The sequence below is a fragment of the Macrobrachium rosenbergii genome, chromosome 4 (assembly GCF_040412425.1).
Source record: "Macrobrachium rosenbergii isolate ZJJX-2024 chromosome 4, ASM4041242v1, whole genome shotgun sequence".
NCBI classification, from domain to species: Eukaryota; Metazoa; Arthropoda; class Malacostraca; order Decapoda; family Palaemonidae; genus Macrobrachium; species Macrobrachium rosenbergii.
In genome coordinates this window covers 3,095,001-3,115,000 of record NC_089744.1, presented here as the reverse complement: position 1 = coordinate 3,115,000, position 20,000 = coordinate 3,095,001, and the positions used below count along the sequence as shown (strand labels likewise).

Below are 20,000 nucleotides of genomic sequence, written 5' to 3'. Positions count from 1 at the left end.
ATTGGTTGACCATGGCGGAGAGGCTATAGCAAAGCCCAGGATTTTGGAACATTGGCTATAAAGTACCCTGTCATCCTGATGCAACTAATTCTGTTGCTTTAGGCAACCAATGCATATCAGATATGGAGAAACAAATCCACAGTTATGTAACCGCACAAATATATTTGAAAGTGAAAATATATAGAGCGATTTCGAGAATCTGAAAGATCCCCGGGTCGATTTGTTTCCCCCATTTTGAGACTTGTGCTACTGTGGCCATTTTTAAACTAAGATATAATTTGATGAGGGAGACGATGAGCTCCTCCGGCAGTTGAACATTTTCATCTTCCTTTTCCATGACTTTAGATCAGTTTTCCCTTGGACAGGTTTAATGTACAGCATCGTTGTTTGGGATGTGCTGTAATACGTTTTGCCTAGTAGAAATTTCCTCTCTCTCTCTCTCTCTCTCTCTTTCTCTCTCTGACAAAGCTGATTGCTCTTGATCGTTTCATTTGTGCAAGAGGAAATGAAAAGGAAGAGAGAGAGAGAGAGAGAGAGAGAGAGAGAGAGAGAGAGAGAGAGAGAGAGAGAGAGAGAGAGGTTGCAGTCGTGGGAAGAGACGTAATAGACCGGGCCGAGATTGGTTTTGCTGGATGCTTGGGAGGGGATGAGTGGATCGTTATTGAGTCCTTAATGGATACTTAATTGTGATCGTTATATCGGACGATCTGATCTAGACCCACGACAATTATAATTGAAACTGTAAACAGTGATTGGGCCTGATGAAAACTCCGATTGCGTTACCTGAAAAGCTTTATGTGGACTTGATGAAAACTTTCGATTGGACTTGACGAAAACTTTTGATTGGACATAATTAAAGCATTCGATTGGACTTGACGAAAACTTTTGATTGGGCTTAATTCAAACTTTCGATAGGACTTCACGAAACCCGTGGATGAACTTGGTGAGAAATGTAGTCGCATTTGTCATCATGAAAATCTGTCCATTGGCTTGATGAAAGCTGTTGATAAACACATGAAAACAATTCGATTGAATTTGACGAAGGCGTTATCGCAGTTCGTGAAAATATATCTGGTATAGAAAGAACCAAAACGCGACAGAAATTTGAGAAGTGGTAAGTTGATCTAGTTGGTCCGTCTTGTTGCGACACTGGAACCTTAATGAAAGTTGTCAAGATCGTCTTTCAGTTTTATGTACTCGTATTACTCGTGCTGTTTGGGAGACACAGTGGTTTTTTTTTTTTATGGCAATGAGGTGGTAGCCATTTGGGGGAGCTTGTTAGCAGTATCAAATCATTATTTTTTTTTCTCTCTTTATGCGAACACGCACACGCACACTATACGTAGAATCTACTGGTCACTTTTTACCAGATACATATGTATGTAATTATAATTGCCGCAATCCTTCTCGTGGTCAGGTCGACAATGGTACCTCATTCTGGGGACCAGGTTTGTTTCCCGCTACCGGGGATCGTAATTTCTTCAAATTTCTTGCACTTGGATCTTAAGGCTTTGTAGTGGCAAGCCTATCCAAAAAAGCGCGAAGAATTCGAGAAGTTAAGAGGGCATTTTGGCTGTTACAGTTACATATATATATATATATATATATATATATATATATATATATATATATATATATATATATATATATATATATATATATATATATACATACATATATACACATACATACACACACACACACACACATTTTCAAACTCTTTCAAATTTTCATACGCCATCTACATCAAACAAACTGTTCATCTTATCAACTGCATTATTTTTTTTTTTTTTTTTCCTTCACCCCCCAACACTTCTCTTCCAAAAAAAGAGAGGGATGTCACAAAGCCTTAAGCCTTCTCGGTAAATTTACTTCCTATAGAACAAATTATTTTTCCTAGAGCGCTATCTCTCTCTCTCTCTCTCTCTCTCTCTCTCTCTCTCTCTCTCTCTCTCTCTATATATATATATATATATATATATATATATATATATATATATATATAATATATATATATATATATATATATTATTGTGGGATAAGGCAGATAAAGGGGTCCACCATGATCCTGACAGAAGTGGGAGTTCTGAAAGACGGGTGAAGCAAAGGGTGTGTTGATAGGCGGGGCGGGGGCCGGGGGCGGGGAATTGAGGAAGGGAAGCAGATGTTGGCATCTGTCTCCACGAGAGAAGTTGATACAATTGAACTTCTCGAGTCAAGTCCGGCTGTTTCAACACTTGAACTATTGTCGCTGGTTGCCTCTTAGTTGCCCTGCCCGTTTATGGTTTTGGTGGTATTAAATGTAATGAAATATTAAATGTAATGAAATATTAAATGTAATGAAACTTGTTTTTTTGTTTTAAGCGCCCTTTGATTTATTGGGGAGACATTTATTGACGTTTATATCGCCCGAGTCTCGCGAAAGCTTTCTCTAGACTTTGTATACGCCTGAAACTTTAGAAAGTCAAACAGGTATCAGACATTTGAATGTTTTCAATATCAGTGACATTGTGCCTGAGATTTGATGCAAATTGCAGTGCTTGCATTTTAACGCCTGTCTTATTTGGATATGGAATTACTGACAGTAATATACATACATCAGTTTTTATCCTTATTTGAAGTTATCAACCTTTTTCTTTGGACAGTGGGTAACTAGAGCATTATTAGAAAACAGCATAAAGTAAAACAGTCAAGTCATTTAATGACTGAGTAAGTTTTTAAACACCCCAGACAAACAGTGAGATCTCTAAATACATTAAGCTAGTGTTAAAAAGTAGATAAAAATTACTTCTATTTAAATAGTGGTTGCTTTCTATAAAGAATCCGATTCGAGATAAACACGGTTTGTGACTAAAAGGGTGGAGGTACATATGTGCATGTTAAATGTCTGCTGCAAATGACAGCAGGGGTAATACTTTCTGAGCCCAAATGTTAATGGTGACAGAGGTTCTTGAAATGGAATTAACATCTCCAAGTGCAGATGGCCTTTATAACGCAAAGGGGGATGGCAAAAAAAAAAAAAAAAAAAAAAAAAAAAAGTGCATGTTGTAGTAATAATGCAGAGATGAACGCCATGTGCAACCACCACTAACCATGGTCTTATTTTTCTCTTTTCTTTTGCAGATGTTGCATATATCACAGCGGCAATATCAGGTAACATTTCTCCCTTACTGCCTCTTTCGCTGGCCTTCGGCTGTATAGCCACCACTGCCATCACCGCACCAACCATTTGTTTGCTTTTTCGTAGCACTTTTTATACATTTGGATGCACTGCAATTGCATGTTTTGTTCAATGTTGCCCCAGGAGAAAGTCACTTAATGCACTGTTTTTTTTTTTTTTTTTTTTTTTTTTTTCTTGTGTGTGTGAAAGGGGACAGTTCACGTCCATGTTTGCTGTTTGTTGTATTTTTGTCCATTAGAATGTTGTTGTCTGCTGTAATGTTATTGAATGACGTCTAATCTTTTTGTATCCGTTCCGGTGTTCTTCTTTGTTAGAAAGAATCTGGTTTAGATGATCGCTTTTCCTCTCTTAGTCCTTTTTCTTGTGATATTTATCTCCCCGTATTTGAGTGTTGCGCTTCATAACGTTAGTATTAATTCGTTACCTTGCTTGTTGCCATCATGTGATCTCTCTCTCTCTCTCTCTCTCTCTCTCTCTCTCTCTCTTTCAAACCACTTGGTCCGCCCGTTTCTCCCCTACACCATCAGACATCGCACTCCATTAAGTTGAACACGTTGCTCCAACTCTGTGCATGTATCGTTCTCGTCCGTTTTTGTTGATTCGCATAACTATTGTGCTCCCTTCTGTGTGGACTTTAGAAAGTAAACAAGCGTGTGTTTATATCCATTTCCCTTTATACGGGGTGGGTCTCTAGAGAAAACAAAACAACGATCAGTGCCTTATTCATGCTTTGGTTGTGGAATACTGGTTGAACCTCTTGTACGGGAAACTTCCACGACATCATCGTTTTTCAATTACAAGCACAGAAGGCTCATCAGCTTCGTGTTAAAACTCCCTACACGCCCTGTGCTGCTTCCTCGTAACGCTTCAGAATTATACTCTCTTTTTTTTTTTTGACTAATCCTTGTCGGGTTTTCACACGATCAAACCATTGCGTAACACTCGGATCCATCCTTTCCCCATTGCCAACCTTTCTTACCTTTTTACCACTTCCATGTCTGTCTTATGTATGTATATATCTGTTTAGCTGTATATGTATATATATATATATATATATATATATATATATATACACACACACATATATATATATATATATGTGTGTGTGTGTATATATATAATATATATATATATGTATATATATATATATATATATATATATATATATATATATATATATATATATATCTATATTTCATATGCATGTAGTTTGTATGTGTGAGAGGGGGGGCGTGAGATATATTATGGATTAGGAGTGAAACAGATTTTTGTGTAAGTCTGTATAAAGTTTCCGATAACTTGAAGCATACAGCATATTTGTTAACTTAATAAAGCGGCGACGTATCTTGGAAAAAGTCGCTACATAAATGCCCAAGTCGGTTTTGGTGATGACGTTAAACGAAGACCTCATGATGGCAGGATGCTTGCGATAGGAAATGTTTCTTCCGTGCGCTGTGCCTCCTCGCTCCGGTGGACGGAAGGCGCGTTCAGTAGATCTATTTTCGTTCATTTTAGTCGCTTGCATTTTTCTTCTTCTTGCTTTGCCTGTGAAATGACTCTAAATTTCGTATAGGATGACATGGCGAGGCAGATATGAAGGTTAAAAACGGCGCCAGAAGTGAATTCTGTGATAGCATGTATAGATTGCGTAGCGACGCGTACGAGAAGGTTAAGAGGCTATGAACTGAGATAAAAGGGAAGCATTAAGCGTAAGGGATGAGTTCGCTGTGACTCATCCGTGGATGAATAAATGTGACGAAAAGATTTGTTTGCATCAAGTTCCATTATATAATTCAGGATATTTCCCTGTTAGTAGTTTTTTTTTTTTCCTTAAAATCTCTCTCTCTCTCTCTCTCTCTCTCTCTCTCTCTCTCTCTCTCTCTCTCTCTCTCTCTCTCTCTCTCTTTGTAAGGAGTATTGACCTCGACATCGCTGGTGTTATTATATTTGTCACAGCCTCGTTAAATCCTTCCACTGGATTCCTCTGTCCAAGGAGGTCGTTACGAGGGCGAGTTTGGGCGCCGTAGTAAGACCCAAGTGAGCAATTCCGGAATGCAATCATTGTGATCAGAGACATTTGCTTCCCTTATTTGTTCTTTTCGGATTTTGTGTGTGTGTGTGTGTGTTGGGGTGGGCCGGGGGGAGACTATCCCCTGGGCGGCATTGCCAGTCCAGAGTATTACTTTGGGTGGTAAGCGTGTGTGTGTGTGTGAGGTTTCTGAGTTGACTGGTTTCTGCTTGGGTTGTTTTGGACGAAAGAAAACTTGATTATAGGTTTTGAATGCTTGTGAAAACGTGGTTTTGGTAGGCTTTGATAAAAGATAACGTGATTTCGGATAAGTTTTGACGCATGGAAGGCGTGTTTTTTTTTTTTTATTGCGATAGTATATGCAATGCCTTACTTTTGTCAAAATGACTTTTCTCTGTAAAGCGTTTTTATGGTTATTTTTCTACGTATACAAGACATTGCTTTAACTTAGATCATTTGTTTTATTCAACGTTATTTTTCTCTGGATAATTTCTAAATTACCGCAAGTTCAGAAGGTTTGTCTGCTTATTTATAAAATTATCTTTCGATATAAAAAATGTTTGAGTTACGTACAGTATAATTTTTTACAGTCGTCTATGGAAAATATAAAAAAAAATAATTTAAACGTGAAGTTATAAGTGTCTCAGAGGATTTCAAGTCCTTATAATTTTTTACGTGGAAGCATTTATTGGGTGCCTGCAATTTAGTGCTTTGAATTGAATTGAACTAAATTGAATTATTAGGCGTCATTTGGTGGTACCTATCACGATTTAGTGCTTTAGATCTGTTATTCCATCTCTGTTTTGCTATCTGCCTGACTGAGTAGTTGTTTTTGTCAATTTGTTTCTTTGTATCTTTTCATTTTCCTCTCATCTTTCGACAGTTTAACTCTCTAAATGTGACATTTGTGACTAATCACTTCATGCAGATATCTTACAAGTCTTTGGCTTATTCTGAATGGCTTAAATGTTGGCGTCTTTTCAGATTTTTTTAATTTTCACGGTATGAAAAGCTGAGACTATTCATGCGTGTTTATTTTGTAAATGTTTTGCTTGAAAAACTAAAGGCTTTTGAGTTTTGCTTTGTATGTCCTGTGATATTTCCTTTCATGAAACATTATATTTCAAAATCGCATTACTCTGTTTTTCTCTTTTGTGGAATTAGTGAATAATTAAAGTTTTGTGTACGCAAATACAGGACGAATTGTCATTGAATACTGAGTGTCATTTCTGGCGTCTCCTTTTGAATTGATGCAATATTTTCCTTTGACCTCATTGTATATTTACTTTTACCTTATTGTATATTTTCTTTTATTCCTACAGATGTTGCATTTATCACCAAGAATTTGAAGAAGGGTAAATAATTCTTACTGCATGGTATTTTACGCTTTGTCTATAGCATGGATTCTTGACTTGATTGTTAATGACCAACGCTTTATAAATGAACATTGCTATATTACAAAAAAAACCTGTCTACTAAATCGTTTTTTTTTTCTGTGAGCATAATTGTTTGAATGGCCTACCTAACAAAAGGTAAATGCTAAGGTATTTTACATACCTTGACGTTAGAAAAGAGAGTGACAAATATTTCACATAATTTTTTATTGGAAAAGCAATTTTTTATTGGAAAAGCAATGCATCACCAAGAGCACTCTTGCATGCATTCTGCACTTTGAGCATTATTTTGGTTCCACTAAAGTGTTTCCTAACCAAATCCACTCACTGTTTTCTTTTTAAGAGCCTGTCTGACTTATGGTTACATAGAATCGTGGATTAGAGTTCAAACCTACCTACAGGGCCCCATATGTTCTCCCTCTCACCACATCACAGGCGCGAGCGGTAGCAGACAGCGATTGGTTCCTTCCTCGTTAGACGCGGTTGTGTGTGCGTATGTGTGCGTGCGTTTTGGGGGATTGTGCATACGTGCATGCAGAAGGCCGTATCTGTGAGTTTACAGATACGTGGCTCTGTATTGTTTGCAATATTGCCTGTTATGTACGGCTGATGATTCTGTCAGGCCTTGACATGGCTGTTACGATTTTATTTTTTTCATTTTGCGACACAATACCTAACTTAGGGGTTTAGATTTATTTTTAGGAAATATTTAATTGTTGCTTTTTCTCGCCGGATTTCTTTCGTATGATTTTCGCTCTGGCCTCGAGTTGCAACTGACCATCAGAATTGAAACTCGCCCAAAGTGTTCGCGTTAAGAGAAGAAAATGTGTAGTTTGGAAAAGAAAATCTTTTGGAATCGGCGCTGTGGTTCGGGTCTATTTGCTTGGCTACCCTCCAACATCATGGGGCAGTGTCATCCTGGATGAATGGTCCTCTCTCTCTCTCTCTCTCTCTCTCTCTCTCTCTCTCTCTCTCTCTCTCTCTCTCTCTCTCTCTGTGTGTGACTCTCTCTTCTGTTGTTGTTACTGTTTATCCTCTGTTGTTGTTACTGTTTATTAGTTTTGTTATATTTAATGCATTTATGTCAATTAAATATAATATGTATATCATATATATATATATATATATATATATATGTGTATATATATATATGTGTTTATATATGCCTTTGCACCCAGTTTTTATCACTGAAACGGTGCACTTTAAACATTGTAACGATTTAGCTATAGCATTATCACTTTATCAGCTTTATCGTTATCTCTTAAGATTAACTGGGAATTGTCTCGTCTCGTAATAGCCTGCTTTTCGATTTTGTTTTTGTGTAATACAACTTAAGAGCATAGAACTGTGATTAGAGCAATTCATTTGCAAGGAGAATTAATTACAATAATCTTTTTTCTTATAATTTGCTACCTCCTGTTTTACAAATAATGTATTTTGTTATCCCAGTAATAGCTATTTGGATATGTAAAATCTCTAACGCTACAGTAGCTCTTAAATATTTAGATAAAAGCTCATAGCGAAATTAAATTATAGATTTGACAGGACTTTTCACACCACACATGCAAGCCCAGCTGTCAACGCTGACGATTGAAGAAAGCTGGTAAAATACCATGGGTGAACTCTACTTGTGGGTAAAATGTCATGAGTGAAATCTACGTGTGGGTAAAATGTCATGGGCGAAATGTGGATAAAATGTCAAGAGTGAAATCTGCGTGGGGGTAAAATGTGATGATTGGAATCTGCTTGTGGGTAAAATGTCATGAGTGAAACCTACGTGTGGGCAAAATGTCACGAGTGAAATTTACGTGTGGGTAAACTTTCGTGAGCGAAATATACCTGTGCATAAAATGTCATTAGCATGTATATACATTTGGTCTTAACAGGTGGGCTGTCACTGATATCCTCGAGTGAAAACTGCCAAAGAGAAAGAAAGTAATTAAACATGGCATTCGGCTTTTTTCTTGTCTGGAGCGGAAAGGACTGCTATTTTCAAGGACTTAATTATCATCTCTCTCTCTCTCTCTCTCTCTCTCTCTCTCTCTCTCTCTCTCTCTCTCTCTGTGTGTGTGTGTGTTTGAGAGTCCTTTTTGACATTTGCTGTTTAACTAGGGGAGTGTCTTCAGACCATTTGTTAATGTTTAATTATTTTTTTGTCTGAGCTGAAATCAGGCAATTGATTATTTTTTTTACTCAATCGGTTACATGGTTAGATATTTGGACTTTACACACACACACACACACACACACACACACATGATACTTTCGTAAGTAAACAGTGGATAGAGCTAAGTTACCCGCGTTCCTGTTCAATGAATCTCCGAATCGTAATGTGGCGAATATCTTAACGTAATTGACGTAACCTAACCTGAAGTTATGGTTCCTTGATTTGACTGTCACGCAATGCCCAGGCTGCAGATAGGGGACGTGTATGGTGCAGATTCAGTGCACGCAAAAACATTAATGCTATAGGTTATGGGATGCCGAGGTACGACTATGTTGCACAGCAAAATACTTGAATTTGCTTGTGACATGTGTACAGACTTCTGCCTTCAAGTAACTTAATCTTGGTTGTAGAATTACGCTCTCTCTCTCTCTCTCTCTCTCTCTCTCTCTCTCTCTCTCTCTCTCTCTCTCTCTCTGATATGTGAACAGACTTCTGGCTATAACTAATCGACCGTAGTGTAGAATTTCGCAATTTTCTCTCTCTCTCTCTCTCTCTCTCTCTCTCTCTCTCTCTCTCTCTCTCTCTCTCTCTCTCTCTCTCGTTGAGAAATATGTTAGAAAATCTCTTAACATGGACTAGAGTAAAGTGTATGAAAGTAATTTTTGCTAGGGTGATGAAAAGATTTTTTGATAGTATTACCAAACCGCAAGTACACTACCTTTTTCACGAGAGGCACACCTTAGGTTGCAAACCTTAATCAGACAATGATTTCTTGGGAAGATTTCGTCATCTTGCCAGCTAGTTTGGTAATGAGGTGCGGTTTAGTTTGAGCGCAAATAATGCAAGGATAGGCGTTTCGTGACTTGTCACTCCGCCATTGATATTTGCAACATCCGGTGCCTGGCAATATGCTGCTCTCAGTCACTGCGTCTTTTATAAGGGAGAGCTCTCTCTCTCTCTCTCTCTCTCTCTCTCTCTCTGTGTGTGTGTGTGAGTGTGAATGTGGGTGTGTGTTGTCTTTCAGGAATGCCCAATTAGCGTTCTTACAATTAACTCGGAAATGTCATATTTTTGTATAATAAATAGTCCAGTCATATTTAAATTTTAATGAACCTTGCGTATTCATTGTACATCTTATTGATTTACATTGATACATTGATGAAGATTCAAACACAGCTAGAATAATAGTATCAATAATTCGAGGTTCGTGGAAAAAACTTGGTGATTGTCGAACATTATAAGCCTGATATCAGTATCCTTTTCGCATGAGCATAATATGTACTCAGTCTTTTTTGTATTTGGAATAAACACAGTGACTTTCCATTATAGCATCAGTGTTCATTTTTCTCATTGATCTAAGCACGTGTTTATTGCGCGCGCATGCGTGCGCACCCTCGCGGACATGTAGCCTATATGTGGTTGACCGCTGCTAGTGACTCATCATCCATTTCGGCCTGGTTAACTACTCGACTGGCAACCCACTCCTTGATGATAGTAGCCGTCATGCAATCCTCTTCAACGGGACGTCCTCTCTCTCTCTCTCTCTCTCTCTCTCTCTCTCTCTCTCTCTCTCTCTCTCTCTCTCTCTTCTGATTTTAGTCGAGAACTTATCGTAGGTCATTGTTGTTGTCCTCTCCAGGTTTCAATATCTTTCGTAGTTTTTGTTTCCATCACACCATCTTAAAGTTACTGTTGTTTCCATCGTGAAATTCGAGTAAGTCATTCAACTGTTGTTCTTGAGTTTTAAATCTCCCATAATTGGAACAGCGCCCTGTGGTTCTGATGGGAATTTTCAGTCTCCTGTGTACCGATGTTAATAATGCAATGCAGGGATGCTGGCGCAGAGCCAAAGGTGGGAAATACTTTCGACATGCTACGATGCCCTGATGCCGAGCTTCATGTCATGGTTCAAGGTGCTAGTGACGGGAAATGCTGCTTCTAGGAAGGTGTTATTTTTAGGTGTCCCGTTTAGGCTGTGAAGGCATAAAGCAAAACTTCTGTCTTCTCTGAGAAGTCTGGAAGGACCAAATGTTACCTTGCACCGTGAATTTAGTGAATTTTTTGTTGGCTTACTCGTTAATCAGGGCTCCATTTGGCCCTTTGCAAAGAAAAAGTTGTTATTCGACCAGTGAATCACCTGTCTCTGGCCCAGGTTGAATGTCCCGTCGTCATTACCGTAGAGAGCTCGACAAACCTGGAGTTTGTGCTTTAAAAGTACCGAGGCGCTTTATTTTAAATTTACGTAATGTAACGATACACCACAACAGTCGCTCTGAGATATATGTTGTTGTTTTAGGTTAAGGTGCCTTTATACCAGCACGGACTCTTGCTCCTGGTTAGCCAGCAACGTATTGATTTATTTCCTTGCCGTTGCAATTGCTTTTATAAAGATTTAAGATAAAGATTATAGTGATATATATGTAAAGATCAAGCAAGTAGAATTGCTGGATTAACTGCAATGAAAAAGCTGAAGAAATAATGAAAAAAGTAAATGAGAAGGAAACTCCGAAGAGAGCTAGGCTTCATAATGTGGGAAATTCCTCGTCCCACTATAATTACGGAGGCATTCATTATTATTCATCCGGGGACTCTGTGATAGTGCACAACTTTGTGAGATGAATAAACTCCTTCAGATGAGACTGTGAAGATGCATTCTCTATCTCTTTAAGGAGTTAAGTGGGAACATATGATATATTCTCACCCCCACCGCTCTCTTATAAATAATTACTTTAGGGACGACGTGCCAGCTGTAATAAACTGTTAGAATAATGGAATTTAAGTATAAGACGACATTTCAAATAAATATTGCAAACAAACATTCTGTCTGAAAGCAAAAAGTACTTGGATTTCGTATATTAACCTGATGAAATTAGTTTCTTTCGTAGCACGTATTCATTGTAGAAATTTCTTCCCGTTTGATGAACCAAACGGAATAATTCCTCTTTGCATAAATACCGTACCTTGAAAAATGATGGCTATAATGTCCAGTGTGATAACGTTCTCTCAAGATGCCGGATTTTTTGGATCCCATGAAGCCCACAGCTGCTCGCCGAGGTGTTATGGCTGAAATGAAGATTAAAGCTGTGAGATACCTCCCGAGGGATCCTTAATGAGAGCACTATGAATCTAGCGGTGGAAGGGGAGTCCGGAATGGCTTTTAGAAAAGCCACTTGCAGTATTTTGGGCTTCTCCTCCTCAGAATTGTTTTCATTACTGGCCCTGCTTGGTGGATGGGTTCAGTTGGCTGGGCTGGCATAAGGCCAGTTTACGGTTTGCCTGAAAAAATGGAATGGATTAAAGATAAGGTCACCAGGCTTGACTTCGCATATATATATATATATATATATATATATATATATATATATATATATATATATATATATATATATATATATATATATATTTATTTATTTATTTATTTATATTGTTTAAAATCTGTTATTTTCGTGTGATTTCATAAACAATTTCTGATGCGATGACATTACTTAATCAGAAACGTATGAATAAATTCAACCAATATGATTTCCCTTACTGCTTGAAGTACTTGAATCATGTATATTAAAAGACACCCCAGAGGTGTAATAGAGGGCTGTTCTTACATTCCGTTCTCAGCAGGAAGTACAAATATTTATCTTAGAATTTTACACACACACACACATTCACACACACACACATTCACACACACACACACACACACACACTCACACACACACAAACACACACACTGAGAATTAACTCAGAAAATTGGTAGTGTAACTACTGAGAATTTTCATTGCTGATTTAACGATGAGAGAGAGAGAGAGAGAGAGAGATTGCGCAAGATTAATTGTAATCAGAAGTCTGTACACACAACAGAGAGAGAGAGAGAGAGAGAGAGAGAGAGAGAGAGAGAGTAACAGAGAGCGAGCGAGTGGGTTGGTGGGTGGGTGGACAGCAGGCCAATGTAGTTCACCCGGGATGTGTTGTGTGTCAGCGCGTATGATTCAGCCCATCGGAATGTCAGGGGGGAAGGAGAAGTACTGTTTAATCACGTCGAATATTGATTTTGGTCCCTAAAACGGCCAGCGATCATTGTCCTCTTCCGTCCATTGTTTCATTTGTATTGGTATTCACCGGGAAACATCGTATGTTGTGGCCAGGCATTTTTGTTTGATGGGTATCTTCAGCTTAAGATTTCTTCCAGCCCATGAATGAAGTATGATCGTGCTAAGTTTTGAAGTGCTGTACCTCGGTATTTGCTTTTGCCTACAACTTGATGCATTCCTTTGAGTAAACTTATAAGAATCGCAACTCTTTGTACAGTATATTGGTGTCGGTAGCAATTGTCCTCTTAAAATAAGCACTTGTACCTTATCTTATCGTTCATTCGCTCTTTATGTAATCCATTACTGTGCATATTTGAGAGCACTATGTAATCACACTCGCGCACTTAACCAGTTTTTGTTCACCTTGACAACAAAGAGAGAATTACTTTCTGCACTTACTAAATTCAAGGATGCGAGATAAAGTTCGGATGCTGTGCAGCAACATGTCTTAGCAGTTTTTTAGGGAGGTAGTTCCCTTCATATACTCCGTTGCCTGTAAGGACCCATTCCTTCTAGTTTGTAGTTAAAGCGTAGCCATTTTATCCGAGACAAATTTAATTTACTTATGCTTGCACGTAAAACATTCAGTGGAAGCGTCTTGTTTCAACTTCATGTGATATCTGAATCAAGAACACGAAGGTTCACATCACTGAAATATTTGTGGCTCAAAGCCTCTAGTCTTGTTTTTTTCTGGCTAAGCCTGAATGGACGAGAAGCATAGTAGTCTTACCGTGGCGGGCTTGACTAAGGGAGAGAAAGCGGGTGGGCGGGGTCACGACCAAAGGACATGGTTTGACCACTTCTTGAAAGTGACCTTTTAGGTGCCGAGGAAAGCGGAATCTGGAAAAGAATTCAGTGACAGTGTCTGGTAGTTGACGGGTCTGCCCAAAATAGTGTGATGTAATAAAATAAGGGAGGGAGGACGCATCAACCTTAATCTGTTGCATATCAGAGAAGAGTAACAATAAGAATAGGATGTTGATGAAATGCATTGTTGTTTTTTTTTTTTTTTTTGAGTATTGTAAAAGAAAAGCTGAAGGAACCTCCTAGGTTTTTAAACCGTTAGAACAAATCTTGATTCGTGACCCACTCGCAAATTCAGTGAAGACTTTTCCCCCTTTTAATGTGTTACCTCCATTATTTGTTAATTACTGAATTAAATAATTATTGGTTTTGTAAATATACAGTTAGTTGTTGGATGCTGTTTCCACATGTCAACACTTGGTTGTAGAAACACTCGGAGAATTTGTACTTAACATACAAATTTAGGAATTTGATAGTACGAATACACGAGTCGTCTTGTATGAGTTTTATGAATGTATTTTCTGTTCGTATTTACTAGTAACAGCATTTCCACTGACAGACAGATGATCGGATAACAGAAAAGGAAAACAATATCTTCCTTTTCTTCCACGACGTAACTGTCCCTGACTTGGTGTGATCCGCTCTTGTAGGTATTTCCTGGTCTTGATTATAGCTTGGGACAAATTACCCTCTGCCATCCGTGCATTGTTCCTTGCCCAAAGTTGGCATTTTAAGAGTTAAAGAGTCCCGCTTCCTGATGTTTAGGTTCTGAGAGTATTGTGTTTTGTAAAAGTTCATTTTCATTAACGTCATTTTACAATTTGCACTAGCTGTTGGGTTCAGTTTTACTCAGATTTTCCATTTTCATCCATTACATGGCTTCCGTTGGACTATTGCCATATTTTTGTGATTCATGTTTTCCTTCGATGTTACTGCTACGTTTCTGATAACGAAATCGTAATGAAAATCTTTGTAGCTGTATACGGAACTGCTCTAGGAGCAAGAGCCGTGCTGGCATAACTCCAGCTTAATCGTAAACGATTTTGTAACTGGATACAAAGGTACATTGTAAGTTTCAGATTTTATAATCCTTTAATGTTTTTTTTATTATTTGTTTTGGAAAAATCTTACTTTCTCTCACCAGTTACATAGTTGAGATAACGGATTTCTCTCGTCTCGAAATTTTGCTCATAGGATGTTTATTAAAACTTCAGACAAAAAGGTTCACGATATTGATTAGGCAAGTATTAGATCTCTCTCTCTCTCTCTCTCTCTCTCTCTCTCTCTCTCTCTCTCTCTCTCTCTCTCTCTCTCAGATGGCACAAACTGATAGCAGGTTAACTAGATGTTTTGTACTTTACTAGATTTATCACCCGTCTGATATTTAAAAGTTGAGCATTGCTTTGCTTCGGTCGAGCGGTTTGGATTAGTAAGAAAATATGAAATTTATGTTTTTTACCATTATATTTGAGTTATGTGTGTGCGTGTGTGCATGATTTAACCGGGAGACTTGTGGTTGAGACAAGGAGAAGCTCATTCCACCAGAATATTAATGACGTCAGCCACTTCAATAACTTTTCATCTTCTCTGTTTCTCGGATTCCCTCACTTCCTGTATCCATACCTTCGTAGAACAATTACACAGACATACATATACACGCACACACACACACATATAAAATATATCTATATCAGTGTCTGTATTTATATATATATATATATATGAAAATTGTTATATATATATATTTATAGATATATGTATATATATAAAATGTACATATATACATATAATATAGATATTGATATATATATATATATATATATATATATATATATATATATATATATATATATATATATATATATATATATATATATATATATATAGTGGGTGTGTATGTATATATATGTGTGTGTGCGTGTGCGTGCATGCGTGCGTAATGGACGAGTAGTCTTGCGCAAATCCTGAGAAGTTCTGCTGCTGGAAATCTTTAGTATTCTCTGTTGGCGTCTTGTTAAAAAGCAAGTGCTGCATGGGATGTTTAATTAGTAAGTAAAAGCATAGACATCATTATTTATTTGCGTGTGTTTTTACGTAGCCTCGCCATAGCTGGGTCCAGTCAAGAACTTAACTGTCTAGTGATATTAGTAGGCCTCGAAATAACATGTATTTGCAACGACACCCTCCACTGGAAAGCATTGACTTTTTTTTTTTATTGAGTCCTTATTTTTATACTTTGGAGTGAATTGAGGTGAATCTGCGTTGCAGGCATGCAGGGGACTCGTGGGAATTTGCATAGACGCATCTAATTTACCTTGGCGTTCCTATGTTCGTCATGTGGTGAGACTCTCTGGAGCTGCAGCCATTCTTTGAACCCTCTCTCAGACTTACTTTCATTTGATTTTTTCACACATCTACAGTGTTGTCTACTGAAGACAAGTGCGAGGCACTTCGGATAAACGAAGCCTAAACTAAGCAGTGTTAGTGACATCCAGTTAGCGAATACGGATGGAAAGATAGTTTTCGTCAACTATTTCCTTTAGGATCAATTTCCATTATTCCTGCAACTAGCTGCAGTTGGTACTGTAAGGGCCCCTAATGTTTTAGATGGTCGAATACATCAGATTTTTTTTTATCCCCCACAGACTAGTTGCTTTTATTTCCACGTAGGTGATTCCAAGTGAAAATATGGTTCCACGAAGTTCAGAACGGAAGGGAATAAATTCCGTGCGGCTGCGCTCTGATTAGCCGTCATTAAGCGACTCCGTGATTCGTTTGACTGATCAGGAAGGATGATTTGAAAGAAGTTTTCTGGGGAAACTAAAAGGAGAGAGAGAGAGAGAGAGAGAGAGAGAGAGAGAGAGAGAGAGAGAGAGAGAGGGGACCGGTATTTTAGGTAGTCCTTGGTTTCGGTATTGCATATTTTTTTTCCCTTGTATTGTTTTGCGAAGGACAGCTTTTATATGTTTTCCTTTGTAGAGTTCTGAATCCTCCGTCTTATTTGACACAGATAATTCCTTACGTAGGACACTAATTTTTTGCTCCTTCACTGATAACAAATTTTCCACACGGGAGCAAATTTGTGGTGTGTGTTGAATTTACACTCATAGGTGTCCTATTTTCTCTTTATACTGTGCATGCAACACTGATTACACTTTTTCGTAGTGTATAGTCACGTTTTTCATGGTATTTTATTATATTTATTTAATTTCTGGGATGAAACACTAACATATAAAGCATGAGTATAATTATAAATGCGAATCCTAATTTGTGGCGTAAAACTTTTAAAACTGTGTATGCAAATATATTGCTATATTACTGGAGGTAACTTTCTCACCTGTGGAGAGATTATAAATCTTCCAAAACCCAAGAGATTTGCTCGAGCAAGCCAGTCTGTATTGTCTTATATGGGCTAACCCTGTCAAGGTATGCCCTTGCATAGTAGTAATTCTGTAGAGCTCGTCGGACTTGTGTTCTATGATTTATTTGACTTCCAGCCGTCCCCAACCAAATAATAAATCTTGCGCCATATCCAGTTGCTTAGTCATTTTATCACGAGGTATTATGAAGCCAGGAATTTGCATTTCTGTCGGAGTTTTGTATTGTTGCCAATCATAACTGGCTGGGAAAGACGCCCACTGATACAAAACCCATCCAAAATTTAATGAAATCTTAATTGTTGGGATTTTAAGTAAATAAATGCCCGCACAATGAGTCTGTAAACTCAGAAATTCTAGTACCTTTCCTCGTAAACTCGCGGTTGGTCATGTTGCGTTTCAGTTATTATTATTATTATTATTATTATTATTATTATTATTATTATTATTATTATTATTATTATTATTATTATTATTATTCAGAAGATGAATCCTATTCATATAGAACAAGCCCACAGGGGCTACTGACTTGAAATTCAGGCTTCCAAAGAATATCAAGAATTTAATTGTACATCTCCGATATAAAGACAGCAGAATTAGCTTTTAGGGATATTTGTATATATTCGTCAACGTAGCAGGCGTCAGCCTTGCTATTCTCTGCTTTATCATCCCATCTCCATTCTTCTTCTTTTCTTCTACTTACTCAAGGTCTCCCTGTGTGTTCCGGGGGGGGGAGTTCACAGCGTTTCTCTAAGGCAGATGGTGTCACGTTTTTCCTTGTCGTCATCGTCCTCCCCCCGCCTCTCTCTCTCTCTCTCTCTCTCTCTCTCTCTCTCTCTCTCTCACTTACACACACACACACACACACACACACACAAGTCTTCAAGACACGTTTCTCTTCTTCCCTAATTTATCGCGACATTGTCATTGCGTTCTCTCCTTCTTGTTAGTTCTTTCGTTCCTTCCTACCCTCGGATTCCTCTCACATACATTCCTTAGCCTTGGCGTCATCTCTCCAAGGCCACTTCAGTCAGGGAAGGGTCATGAGAGGTCCTGGCTGATATCATAGCTTTAAGGGAGGGTCTTGTGTCGATGGAGAGAGGGGAATGTGGTGGATGTGAGAAGTTGGGGGCGACGTTAGCGTTTGTTACGTGATGTTGGTGTTCTTGTGATGAAAATGGCATCATTTGGGCATTGGAATGCCTCCAGGTCATGTTAAAAGGCAGTTTTTCCACTTGGGGATGAGACAGAAGTCACATCTCTACGGTTCTGAAGGTGTCATTTTTTGGGGGTTGTCTTTTGTTGATTCATTGCGCCCTCTTTTGAGTGGGAGACTATTGCATCGAAGCCCTTTCTCTCTCTCGCTTTCTCGAGAGAGAGAGAGAAGAGAGAGAGAGAGCACTGTGACAAGTAGGTTTCCTGAGATTAATCTACGTTGTGTCACGTAACTAGCATCAATGATTATATCGGCAACCTTGAGGAAGGATCACTATGCAAACAGTCGGGGGGAAGAAAATTGGGGTCCAGTGGAAGTTAGTTTTGGCACAGCAGTTGATATAGGTCGATCCATATATGATGTGTATATATTTACACACTCGCTCACACGTACACAACCCCTGTAAATTGACGAGGTTGGTTGGTAAGTTTACTTCCGTCCCCCCTTCAATGTTTGATATGCCTCGACCTGTGCAATATATCGTACAATGTTGGTTATATTCATGTGCGTTGTCATCTATTGATTTGTATGGATTCTTTCACATATCAAAAATGGACGTTTATTTGTGTAAAATTGAAACATGATTCGAAACCTTTGCAGTTCTACTTTTGACATATTCCGCAAATAACATGAATGTTTTAAATTCCTGTCAGTTTTTCCTGCTATGATTTAGGCGAGGGACAAGACCTATTGTCATTATTTGCGGCAGTTTGCCTGTGAACTAAATTAAGTGTTCTGTTATTAGGAATTGCCAACAAACTTTATTGAAGTCGAATAACAATGATAAGGTTGGGTGGTAATGATTTCCACTAACTACAGGTTGTGTATATTTTATCTAAAATCCCCCAGGGAGAGATAGAGAGAGAGAGAGAGAGAGAGGGATTGAGAGTGTTTAGACTTCCCGCGTGTTGAATTCCTAAACACATGGCCTTGCCATGCGAATCTCATGAGAAATGACTAAAGCAGTATAATTTTGTGTCACTTGTGTTTAGCTACTTTCCGATGGAAAGCTTGGCTTGATTGGATTCTTAAGGATTACATACATTGCGTCAGCTATGTTTCATTAGCTTTTTGATTTGCAAAATTGTTTTGCCTTCAAGTCCAGAGCCACGCACGCCATTTCCAGAGATTTTGCCCGTTCCTTCTTTTCTGCAAAGGTTTCTAATTAAGCGAGATTTCTTATCGTGTGCCAGAGGCTTCATTAGGCTTGTCATGAGACGACGGAGATTGCATCGCACTGCTGGACGTAGAGGCGCATGCGCTCCGTAACGTAAACAAAGCGCGCTCGAATTCCGCGAAGGTTAATCGCATGTGAAATACTATTAGGTACGAGAACGCCGATATTATTACGCTACGCCGAGCTCATGCGGGCCTGCACATGCGCCCAGGTTGCCCGGAATACCAAAGCGTCGATGTTCCATCGAGCAGCACGTTTATCACGAAAGGTGTTCAGGAAGGAAAGGGAATCGCTCCCCTCACGATTGACATGCAGTTGCCTTGCGGGAAATGACAGCCGAACACGTCAGAGTCTCTCTCTACTCCGTCCTCGAGGTTTTTGTTTCTCTCTCTCTCTCTCTCTCTCTCTCTCTCTCTCTCTGCACTTTTTTCCGACTTCGCGTACTCCCCCCTCCTTTCTAGCTCTCCTAACCCCGCAGGTGTCGTTAGCACCTTTTTGTCATTTTCTTTTCTGAAGCGTTCCAGTGATTCGTGAGCAAAGTGCATCGCGAAACCTGGACTCCTGTGTTGT

General features: G+C 38.6%; 1 protein-coding gene across 10 annotated transcripts in view; it reads left to right on the top strand.

The window, feature by feature from the left end:
- The window catches only part of Evi5 (ecotropic viral integration site 5), a 410,930-nt gene that overhangs the window by 167,463 nt on the left and 223,467 nt on the right, over positions 1 to 20,000 (top strand). For 5 of the 10 annotated variants that reach the window (XM_067088500.1, XM_067088515.1, XM_067088509.1 and 2 more), the window contains exons 2-3: positions 3,124 to 3,153; positions 6,533 to 6,565. The exons of 2 other annotated variants lie outside the window; for them this stretch is intronic. In XM_067088500.1, the coding sequence (XP_066944601.1) occupies positions 3,124 to 3,153; positions 6,533 to 6,565 (63 nt within the window). The remainder of the gene's footprint in view (positions 1 to 3,123; positions 3,154 to 6,532; positions 6,566 to 20,000) is intronic. 3 more of the 10 variants (XM_067088506.1, XM_067088490.1, XM_067088592.1) reach the window with 1 other exon arrangement.